This window comes from Synchiropus splendidus, chromosome 15, assembly GCF_027744825.2.
Source record: "Synchiropus splendidus isolate RoL2022-P1 chromosome 15, RoL_Sspl_1.0, whole genome shotgun sequence".
Taxonomy (NCBI): Eukaryota; Metazoa; Chordata; class Actinopteri; order Syngnathiformes; family Callionymidae; genus Synchiropus; species Synchiropus splendidus.
This window is the reverse complement of record NC_071348.1, coordinates 14761279-14773698: the sequence shown is the minus strand read 5'-3', so window position 1 is coordinate 14773698 and position 12420 is coordinate 14761279. Positions and strand designations below refer to the sequence as shown.

The 12420-nt window shown below is 42.7% G+C and overlaps 1 protein-coding gene across 1 annotated transcript; it reads left to right on the top strand.

Annotated features, from left to right (window-relative positions):
• Positions 1-2534: 2534 nt before the first annotated feature.
• cacng6b (calcium channel, voltage-dependent, gamma subunit 6b) lies at positions 2535-11413 on the top strand. The gene is made up of 5 exons (XM_053888359.1): positions 2535-2592; positions 4752-5355; positions 8436-8510; positions 9891-10028; positions 10090-11413. Exons 2-5 carry the CDS (start codon positions 4980-4982, stop codon positions 10308-10310), a joined length of 810 nt encoding a protein of 269 aa, XP_053744334.1. The 5' UTR covers positions 2535-2592; positions 4752-4979; the 3' UTR covers positions 10311-11413.
• Positions 11414-12420: the final 1007 nt, after the last annotated feature.

Genomic DNA, 12420 nt, shown 5'->3' with positions numbered 1-12420 from the left:
TTGTCCCCTCTAGCAATATGATGTGCCTCCCCTGGAAGCCAGCCATGACTTTTAACTGCATTTCATATTTCATATTATATTACATCATTAAATGATGAATAAAGGCAATGAACATTTAAATAAATGTTTAAAGTCACATTTTATGTCAGAGGTTGTTCGTATTGGCGCTCCTTGGTCTGCTTGTCTAGTTGGCCACGTGCATTAATGTCATTGTACGTGAAACTTATGCATCCCAATGCAAATTATATTGTTTTTGTCATTAAAAAAATATGCCTAATGTCTCCCCTAGTGAACTTGTTCTGGAGCTGCTGCTAACACTACCTGTTCTACCTTCTTGAACACTGTCTGTTTCATTGTCTTCACACAATGTTGAAAGCTTGACGGTATATTTAATTGAAATTTGATTTATGATTTATTACTGAGATCAATGTTGAGTTTTAAGACAAAATGGACTGTTTCTTCCTCTTAACCAGAGCACGTCACGCAACTGGTCAGATTTGCATCTCCTTGAAAATGAATGGGGAAATCTGTCTAATATTTGTAAATCCAAAGGAACCAATAGAACGCCACCCTTTCCACCCAACCACGTCAGGTTCATTTCATATGCTTTCATTTTGTACTGTGATCTGTTTATACCTTGTCCTTTGCCTTGTCTTTATCTCCCATTTCTTTCATATTTCCATCCTTACATACACTTCTCATTTTACTCTTGTGTCACTTGTGTATATTTCCTTTTGTTTTCTGTGGTCCTCACACATGATTGTGACCTGTTCCCAAGTGTGGGCTGTCCCACCATCTCACTTCCTCCACCAGTTCATCTACCCAAATATAGCCTGTTCTACATTGCATATGTGTGTGTGTGTGTGTGTCGGTGAATGAGTGCTTGTTGTGGGCCAATGTGATGAGATGGTTTAATCTTTGGAGAGATTTGTTTTAAAAGCTCATTTGAAAAGCACCCAAGTTGCAATTATATTGTGTCAAATGTGTTAGAATAAAGTTGGATTACGGAGTTTTTCTATTTATTAAGAAACGCCCAAACAAACAGCAGATATCCTCTGCCACTCTGCGATTGGTGGAGATTAATATGTAGATAACTGGGGACTATTTTAACTCAGATGAGAACATCTTTCAATATCCAGCATTGATCCGTGAAGTAATGGATTAGCTCAAAACAATGTTGTGAAGTGTGGCATGAATATAATATAATTTAGAATACATCAGGATAAATGTAGATGTGATTGAGGTACAGTATATATCAACTGTATATTGAAGTGCGAGTGATAAGTGAGGCATTGCATGCATGGCTGCACCCACCATGTACTGTAAGCATCAGCCCGGTGTTCTGAGGCGTAAATGCTGACAGCAGCTCATGATTGATGCAGAGAAAAGGTTGTCACCAGTCAACTACATTATTGATCAGTCTGCTTTTGAACTTATCTCCAAGTAAGGGCTGATGGATGTTTGCAATTGAGAGGGTTCTTCAGCAGCTAAACAGGAACAGGAGCTAAGTGTTTTGGCTGGATAAATCACCTTGAGACTGCATTTTAAAATTTTTATTTGCCTTTAGTTTCATTTGTTTCATGCCTGTGATCAAGAACTCTCCCCATTTTAAAATGGCATTCATCATGCAGAATTAATCAAAAAGCGTCAAAGCAAAAGTCAGAGTTGCTTTTTTTTTGTCTTTGATTTGACTTGAACTTTTGCACTGACCCTTTGACACATTAACAACACTGCATCCTAAAATAGTGCCATAAATTCAGACACCCTCTGTGAGTGTGGCTCCTCTGGAGAACTGCTGAGAGAAATGTGTGAAGATCCGCTGCAGAAAAATCAGGCTCTGGCCATGTGCGGTCCATGTTGCGGTCTGCGCCTGCGGCCTGTTGTGTCCCTTCTTCTCTATCTCTCTATCCTCAGCTCACAGTCTGTTTGCATCACAGCCCCCTTTCTCCTGCCTGTGCCCCCAAATCTCCCCGCCCCCCGGCACGGCTGGCCTCTCTCTTTCTATATTTCACCGTGCCACGTTTGTCGTCCAAACTGTGGATCAGCAGGAAAGTCGTTTCCTCAAGAGTCTCCAAAGTTTCCATGAAGCTCTTGCACACGGGGGAATCAAACCTTTCGCTCTGAGTCGACTGTTTTGCCTGCCAAAATGGCTTTCCTGTGTCTTTCTCTCTGCAGAAGCTCCACTCATATCGTCTCCTGCTCCTCCTCGACGCTCTCTAATGTCATTAACAGGTGGCCTTCTAAAATAGATTCTCACTGGAAGGTTGTCACAGATACAGACATGTTTTTATGCACGCTGGCAGGGCTGTCATCGCATGCGCGGACCACCCCGCAGCATCTTTCTACATTGATTTGGAACTGAAAATATGCTTTTGATGGGATCGAATATGCCTGACACACATTTTATTCACAAATATTAGCCGCCAACCCCCCCGCTCTTCCCCTCCCTCTTCTATTGCACTTAGTTTCCATAACTCTTTTGCACCTCCCTCCAGCCGTCCCTCGCGCTCTGCCTCTTCCATCACCACCCGGCCCCTCTATTAAGTTTCAAACGTCTCTGCCTTCTGTACTGAGCAGCTCACACCAAAACAGGTCAGAATTACTTTACTGTTTTTTTTTGCTCTCACGCGTTCCTGGTTGATGCTGTTACTTGTGTAAAGCGTCATAGTCGATCAGCCTAAATCATGGTGGACTGGGTGGTGATATCAGCCACAACAGTACCCACATTTACATGCTCTGGATTGTTTGTGTTTATCCTGCTGGAGTTCAGCCTGGCCCCCTGATCCCACACCCACTTTAATCATCCTGCGGTTGATATGGATGTAATGAGATCAAGGTGTGTAGTGCGGTGCTCACAAAGTTGGCTGTCAGCAGCTGCGAGAGTCTTATCATCTGGTCCTTACTGTGTCCCTTTGTCTTTATGTACAGTTAAAGTTTCAGCAGCCTTGTTTACTTGTTTGTTTCACCGCTCATTCCAGCTTTAATAAATCATTACAACAAATGTTGAAATAAATGTCCATTTCTAGAGTGTCTTGCGACTGTTTGACTCAGAAGCTGCGCCAAGATATTTAGCTAGACATTTGCTCACAAGGGGTTGGGATGAAAAGGATTTGTAATGTAAAGATCATTCTGTTGGAGAGTAAAAGGCCAAATTGAATCTTCACCTATCAAGAGGCAAAGCACTAGCAAACATGTTAGCACAGTTAAAACTCGATTTCCAGGGAAGTTACAGTAGCAACACCTCCGCAGGAAACGTACTCATAAAGGGATGGACAATAACGTTGCTGGACGTCAGCAGCAGCTAAGATGAACTGAATACTTGTCCACGATGAATTTATGAAGCTGTTGCAGTGCAGGCTCAAAAATCAAATGAATGAGTATTCGCTCAAAACAGCAGGCTCTCAAAAAAGTACTTTTCTGAGACTGTGAATATTGTGCATAGTGTTTTTGTCTAAATAAAGCTTCTCATGCTGTCAGCACAAAGCTAAGAAATTAAGTGGTCCAGCAAGTGCGACTTCCTCTCGAGTCACAGAGCTGTTTAGGTACCAGGTTAGCGACTTGCAGCCCCGGCAACAGCCGGTTTGTCCCCCGCCTCCTCTCAGGTCACAGTGATCCCTCGAGTGCAATCGTGCCGCAGCATTGTTAGCCAGCTTCACTCAAGCAATTCTTGCTTCTAAAAAAACTTCTTCACACCGTGTAATGAAACACATTTAATCCCGCCAGTTTATGAAACTTTGCCAGAACCTCAGCAACAAATCCTGTTTGCTAAACACTTGCAAATTCCACAGCTTAGCATGTCTTAGCACAAGATAGCATCACTATGAAGCAGACACGTGCAGGATCTCACGGCAGAATAAAAATAAATCTTCCTTTTATTATTGTTCTTGCTGCATGTGCATTTGGGGGGGATTGATCAGAACGAGAAAGAAATTGTGTTCAAGCAAAAAGGGCACTTTTCTCAAGGCCTAAACACCTAGAGGTCTATGTGTGCAGGTGCCACCAATGAGGATCATTGGCTTTCTGAGGGGGAAATAGAATGAACCAACTACTGACAAAAGACAAGATGAGCATCGCTTTATCAAGCTTCTCGTTTTCATCAAAATAAAAACATTATGCAAGGTTTATGGAGAGCATCTCTTTACTTCAGCTGCTGCCCCCATGATCAAACCTCGGATATGTGGAAGGATAATCAAAATCCAGATGCAGTAATATGTACTCTTCTGTACATATTTGACAATAACTACAGCCAAGAGTAGCAAGATCTGACATAATAGAGTTTATTGCATTCGTATGCGTCGATGCTTGTGCTCTATTATTCTCATGTAGTTACCATTAGGACAAACTGTGAGGCGCATACCTGTTGTTCTTCACCCTCCAGTGACAACAGTTGCTCCTGGCAACACAGAGCATTTCTCAGGGCCATTACAGGGCCGGGTGAGAGATATTTGTGGACTTTGTTTATCCCGACAGATCAGAGCAGATCTGAATGTAATCCACTCCCACTGTACCTGCTCTCAGTTGTCAACCCCTCTGGGAAAACTGGAATATGGGTGGTCCCGTCTGGCGCTGCGGTGTTATCAGCCCCTGTCCATTATCCTGCTCCATTTGTAGCTTCATCTGATGGTGAAACTACTTTCTGGGAAACTGTGTAGCGCATCGATTGATGTCCAACTTTTGTCTATGTCATGCTGCTGTTGTGAATTATATGCATGATAGACCTTTATTTCATCTTTTTTATCTCTTCATTTCAGGAGGAGTGGATGGAAAAACACACAGGCAGTTCTATCATCAATCATCTGAAGATAATGTCCCCCAGGTCCCAGAGTCACCGCTGCTCTTGTTTATTTTAACTTGATATTATTTAACAATCCATTACATTCTATTCCGCTCGCACGGCCCAGCAATATTTTATCTGATCAATCCACACTTGAAAGTGGGCGCAGCCGCTACCCCTCTCACCCTGGAGTCTTAAAATCACCATGTGGTCCAACTTCTTTGTGCAGCAGGATGAGGAGGGTCGTATCGGGGTGGCAGGAGCTGGTCATGGCGCTGGTCATGGCACAGGTTTGGGCGGAATGAAAGGTGGAAGGGGGCATAGACGTCAGCCCAAAATGAGCGACAGCCAGGAGGGGAAGATCAAGCTGGCATTCTTCGTAGCCATTGTTGGCGTGACCCTGACAGTGTTGGGCATGGGGACAGAGTTTTGGGTGGAGTTGGCCCAACCGAAACACTTCAGCGGCAACCACACCTGCCAGATGGCTCATTACGGCCTGTGGAAGGCATGCGTTCACACTCTGTGGGTGGCGGATATCGATCCTGAGAGGACGAGCTGTGGACCTGCTGAACTACCTGGAGGTGAGCTCCTGCGTGTGTCTTACTGCGTCAGGTGGGAATGCATCTCACCTGCGGAAAAAGCTGCAGTGTCACCTTTGAATTCAATTCAGCAGAAGGTCAAGACATCGGAGAGAGAAGTTGCTGAATGTTAACCATTACAGTTCATTCCTCCTCCTGGCAATGCTGTTTCCTCTCAGGGAATACACACTTGCCTGTATAAATGCGTATCTAGGTCACACTATAATGTGCAAATGAAATCCTGTTCATTGAATTATTTGTATATATATATATATATATATATATATATATACATACTGATATATACAATGGGCCTGGAGTTTGACATGCCTTATCTACAGACTCGTAAAACAAACTGTCATCTTGTCATAAAGGGATGAAATTCCTTCCACGCTTGTATATATTCAGGTATATTGTGTATTCTGGTATGTACGGAACAAATCTAGCCAGTTGTTGTGGTGTTTGAGCTATGGATCTGTAGCTCAGCTGAGCGTGCATTGCTTTTCATTTTTTTCATATTGAAGAGGCTTTGATAGCTCTATAAACATACAACACAGTCGTGCCGCAAGACAATTGACCGCATGTATAAGTGCAAGACATGGCAAAGAAACTGTTCTTGTGTACGGTGGTTTTCGTTCCCAGGGATCTATAGCCCTATTCCTATTCCTATATTTTAGACTAACACCTTGTTCTAACACCTTGAATGAATGAATTAGGCTGGGTTCATGGTAGGACCTAGCTAGTTAAGAGAATTAATAGATGAGTGTGGAGAAGGTGTGGAGAAAGACTTGCAACAGCTGACGTGTTTTTTGGATGCAGAAAATGGGTTTTTGAAACCAAATCTATTTTGTTTGTGTCACTCAGAGAGGCCAGAGTTCAGACCTCCACCGTTTCTCTAATGTCATAATGATTTATTCTCGTCTGAAAATACACCCCAACGTCAATCCCTGGACATGAGGAGCATGTATGGACAGATATCATGTGGCCTGGGGATTAACATCTCTGCTCATCTCACAACAGACACAATGGCAACACTTTGCTCGAAAGAGACCCCAACAACAACAACAACAACAGACAATCTGCATATATCACATGCAGTGTCTCCATCAAGTCCGACCCCCATCATTTTGGCTGTGACCTATAAATAGTTTTAGAATGTTTTTGCTGTGATCATATCATTGCTGTTTTTAAATACAGGCTTCAGCCTCTTCGGTTTTTGTTCTTTCAAGATACAATGCAAATATCAAAATGAAGTGCAACATTTCTTCCGGTTAATTGAGGAGTGGTTGAACCTGCTACTGCTCTCATTTTAATGGACAAACAACAGAGCACTCATATTGGGATGGTGGATCGTGTGACTGCAGTGCTGGAGGAGCTTGAATGGTCAGAGAGATTAAATGTGTTGGTATGCTACACATCCAACAAACCTCAACCAAGACCAATTCAGTAAATTATTATATTTTATATATATATTTTATAATTATTTCTAAAGCCAAAAGGTGACGTAGCGACGTAGTGACGTCATAGAAAGGCTGGCTCAGTCAAGTGACGATTAACATTGACGTCTTTATCATTATGAAAGTGCAGAGAAGCACCTTGATATAAAGTCCATTGATCAGTTCTTAAAGCAATTCTATAAGTGTTGTTAGGAAGTGCAACCTGCCGATCACAGATCAATCTAGTTGGATGGTTGGGATATTCATCAACACATCAATCTATTATATGACATTTACTCTTGTTTCACACAACTTCAGTGATGAGGATTTTGTTTTGATGAAGAAGAACTGGCTGATCTAAATGGCAGATCAATAGCCAGTGGATATATGTGCATATACCTCTGCAAACACAGTTGCCTCCATCATTTCAATTTCCTCATTCCTTTATATAAAAATATAGCTCAAGCAGATGCTCCACTGTGTGTGACGATTGGTTGCATCAATCTCTGACCAAGAAAATACATTCATGATGCTGCAGAGAGCACTGTCACACCTGCTGTCAGCACACACCTGCTCACAATACCAGATATTCAATAAAATACACAGAGCAATAGAATAAAAACAGAGGTCAGTAGGCTAGCTAGAAGCAGAAAATAAGAATCAAGGGCAACAGTGGGAACTTGCTCATGGAGAAACGCTACAAATAGGGAAAGCACCAGAAAACACACTGTAAGAAGACAAAGTGGAGACACAGTTAGAGGCAGTTACCAGCTAGTGGGCAGGAGGTCTGTGTCATGTCCAGCAAGTCAAGCTCACGGAGACGAGGAGAGAGGGGATCGTGACAGCTGTGCTGTTTTTATTCCACCTGTGATCAGCTCTGGCAGGTGAACTACTACCACCAGAGTACAGTGTTGTGTTTTGAACTCACAATGACTCAACCTGCTCAGGCTTCTTCACACGTTGTAGCACTGCTGGCTCATGCTGGGCGTCACAGATGGCTTCAGGCTCAACATGTTTGGAGACAGAAAAAAAGAATCTCTGTTTTACATCCTACTTTCATGCCTTTGGCGCCAATTCTGAATAAAGTGCAGCCCGCCGATGCGGCGACTGTCATCTCAAGACCAGCTGTCCGTCTCTCCTGCCTTCTGGAGTGCTTGCAGTCTCAGCTTGACTCGAGAGATCTGTTGATAACAAATGTGTTGATATCAGTTACCACTGCGTCTTCAATTGTAGAATATGTTTGCCAATATGCCACGTCTGTAGCAGAGTGTGAGTCAATCATCATGATGCATTTGTGAAGTCAAATGGAATCTGATGACCTGACTGTTTTAAATCTAAATATAGAGCAGGAGGACGTCTAGGTCCAACTGTTTTTTTCCTCATCACCTCCTCGACACATCTCCATCTCGTCATTCGTCCATCGCTCAGCCCTCCTGACTCTCCCTGGCAGCACCATATGTGTGTGTGTCTGTAAAGCATGTGTTCATGTATGTATGTGTCTCTTGGTTTCCAGCTAATTCTCCACACTAGGATATAAATAGGAATGATGCCTCAAAGGATTGAGCGCTTGGATGCATAGAGAGGAGCAATGCAGAAGACCAGAAGATGTGTGTACGTTTGTGTAATCTACTGTCTCTTTTTTCACAGAGTCCAACTGCACCTACTTCAAATTCTTCACCTCCGGGGAAAACGCGGTCATATTCAAGAAGACAACAAACAGGAGTGAGACTTTTTACACCGTGATTCTTACATGGCACACCTGAACACACACACCCTCCATCAATATAGATGTTCCTTGGCAGGTCTGCCGACGGGATTGCAGGGTTTCGGGTCATTAACTCGGCCAGCCAGCCATATTTTCAAATCAAAGTAGAATCTATCATGATGATAAATGTGTTTCTCTACCCGTGGACAGCTTCAGCGCCTACTGCCCAAGCACATAAGAATGGCAAAATATAGACATGTTTATCAGATAATGCAAAAGTTTAGGTAGTTTCGGTAACAGGGAGAAAAAAGATTAGTTAGATGTCAATAAGATCTAATATTAACAACACCAGACACCGCTGACATCAACAAAGATCCAGGGGGAGTGCAGTGTTGAGTAACTGTCAGTACAGTGTAAATACTACTCCTAAAAGTACGACTTTTATCATGTCATATTAAGACTTTAATTGTGTAATGTTATGACTTGACTCACATGTTGTTACAACTTACATCATGTAATATTACAACTTCAATCTCATATTATTACGACACAATCACATACTGTACATGCTCACTTAATTCATGTAATGTTACGACTTGAATCACACAATATTAAAAATGTTTTTTTATTGTCTTTGTGTTGTCTATAGACTCACACTCACAAATGCCTGATGGTGAATTTACCTTAAATCTTGTAACATGGAACCATGAAAAAAAAACGCCAAAAGAACAAAAGCAAGGAAAGAGTTCCTTGGGTTGCTCCTTGTGATCTATATTCTTGCCTGAAATGTGAGGTTTGCACATAATCCTCTTCATAAAATGTTTTAATCGAGAGCAGCTGATCAATGTATTCCATCACTTAGGTACGACTCACCCAGAGGTTCTTTATAGCTTAGCCACAAATAGTGTTATTTTGAGACACCAAATCAGAATCCTTAAAGTGCAGTGACTTTGCCGCGGGCAAAAGTCTGACATCAGGAAGTGATGAATCTTGTTAATGAGCAGTTAAGAGGCCACGGGTTGCAGGTGGATGTATGGGAAATGTCTATTACATGGCCTCAAGGTATGAAAGGAAGATGTCAGCCTCATACTTCAAGCCAGCCTGGTCCTGTGGGGACCCTCGAGGGACCAAATGTATCTGGCATAAACAAGCATTTATGAGTTTATGAATCATCTGGTTGAGGCCAGTCTGGACCAGCAGCCGTCCTCATGTGATCTGCAGCTACGTTGTGGAAACCGTGGAACAACTTGGAGAAGCCCTCTGGTTGTCCATAGAGACCAAGGAACTGAAAATGTTCAGGATAACAAACTCATGCTTCCAAAGATAAAAAAGTGAATTCAATGTTTATAGAAAATGATTAATGTGCACTCTGGTTGACAGATTTGAATATTTTCCAGACTTAAATCTTGCAGCGGCCGTCCTCGCCCTGATCAGTCTGACCCTTATGGTGATGGGCTCCATCTGCATCATCATGTCCCTCAGCAAAGGAGTTCCATTCTTCCTAAAACCAGCGTCCTTCTGCTTCATCCTGTCAGGTAGGAACTGATTTGCGGTGGGCTTTTTGTTTGTTAACAACCTTCCCTTTTGTCTTTCAAGGTGTCTTGGTGCTTCTGTCCATTTTGATCTTCCACCAGTCGGTATTGGCACTATTGTCCAGTGATCACACTGTCCCTCTCCACCATGAGCTGTCCTGGTCTGTGGTTTGTGTTGGTGCTTCAGGAGCGCTTCTTATAGTCGGAGGTCTTCTTTTCATCATTCTGTCTCTTCCCCAGAGCTTCTGGCAGAAATGTTGGCCACATAAGAATAGCGCCACCTAGCAGTTCATTCTGAAAGGCGCCGTCAGAAACTATTTTCAGCTGGTTTTACAAAATGAAACTTTCACCCACTTCCATTGAGTTCAGATGAAGGGAAGGGGAACTGGAAAGAGTCATGATGAGAAGTTAAAAAGGATGGGCAAAATGCTGCTCTGAAGTTTTTAATGTCCTTGTACATTTGGGGCACCCTAATGGAAACCTTAGGGGGAGCGACAGTGCAAGCATGTGACCTGCAGCTGCTCTCAGTCTGGGTTCATTTTATGCATTTTGTTGATGGTGCCACTACATGACACACATCAAGTTTAGAAAATCTCAGGTGTGAGTTAGAAAAATGTGGTCAATACATATATACAATATGAGGCAGTGCAACAAAATATAGTCCTTGTACTTAAAAAAAGGTGCCCTGAAGTAAGTTTGAAATGAACATTCATCAGATTTGAGTTTCTGTTGGTACTCAGGATGAAGTGCATTTTCACAAGGTGCAACCACACCTCCCATGGTTCACTACGTGGTTCTTGGATTTCAGAGTGTATCTGGAGCTGAGCTTGCACGTCCACTTCCTTTTACATTTCGGCATGCTTCTTGCCAGTAGCTCTGCCAGGTCTTAATCAATCACATTTTGGGAAGTTACAAATCAGAGTGCTTTCGCTGGTGAATGAAGTTGTGTTTTCTAAGTCCTGTTTAGCTTCTAGTCTTGTTTACATGGTACAAACCATCCCATTGGCTGTTCCCCAACCTCCACTAGGTCATTTTAAAGCACGTTTCATCTGCATCCTGCCCCGCCCCCAGACACAGTTTATTTTAAGTGGATTTCTGACAGTTTTGTAGTTTAAACAAGTGAGCAAGTTGATTGCTATTCTAAAAAACTAAATTTAAAGCGTCTATTTTCAGTTTTATGTCTGTTTTTTTTTTAGTTGAATGCGACAATGCTTGGTAAACTGTGAGAGGATTTTGTACTTTTCACTTTATAATGATGTACATAATGTGTTTATATTGATAAGAAGGTTTGTGTCACGCTGTCTCCAGTTGTATTGCCAACAATACTCAGTAAAAAAAACACCTTCCACTCTAGGTCGTGTTGAGCGTCTTTGTTTGACATCTGTGAAGAACAAAATTTCAGAATATTCAACTGCATTACTAAATAATATGCAGACCACGTGAACACTGCTATACACGACTCTGACAACAACAATGTGTGGTGTATGACGCTGTTTTAGCCAACTTCATGCCACACCCATAGGAACCATCAATTGGCCATCACACATCTGAGAAGAACGGTTTGTTTTTGCTGTTCCACATGCACAGTTTCCAAACAATGTGTGTCTAAGGACCAAGGATATGTTGCCTGGCCGATGTTCTTTGGCCTCCACATTCACCCAGAATTGCTGTGGGAGATTAGTGGGCTGCAGTAGTCTGGGCCTCTTGACGTTGGTCGCTACCTCAATGACCCAAGTTTGAGCAAGCAAGGATGAATGGAGAGAACGATGGACTTCTCTACTTCCATGAATAAGAAGAATTCACTTTAACTGAATAGAACATTTTAATTTTCTGACTCGATAGAATAAATGAAATATTTGTTTCTCTCACATGTGCAAACCAAACACCCTTTCCACTCCATCAACAGTTTTGAATCTGCACCACACGCTCAAGCGCCCTCCCCTTCTGTCAGAAACTGTCTCTTCTAAAATTAGCCTGAGCTCATCCCAATGCACTTCAGTAAGACGTTGGGAAACCTAATCCTTGAATTTCAACTATGTGAGCCACAGCATGTCCTCATGCCAGTTCATTCGCCCCCACTTCCAGCTTCCTCCCGAGTCTCACATTCCCCTGTCGTCTCCAAGGTCCGTCTGTTGGCCCCTCCCATTCACACTCAGTCCTCAGCGCAAATGGCCGCAAGTTCAGGTCAGAGTTCAACTGTGTGAGGAGATGCACACAAACACACACATGCCCACCGACACATGATTCAAACTCTCAGTGAGCAGAAACTGAATCCAGCTGACACTCTATCCCGGTTGTATATTTAGCCGTTAATAGTTGACCTGAGACTGTGACAAGTGCTGCAGAAGCCGGGTTCATGTTTGCCAGTGCCAGTGAGTTTCTTAGAATTCTTGTT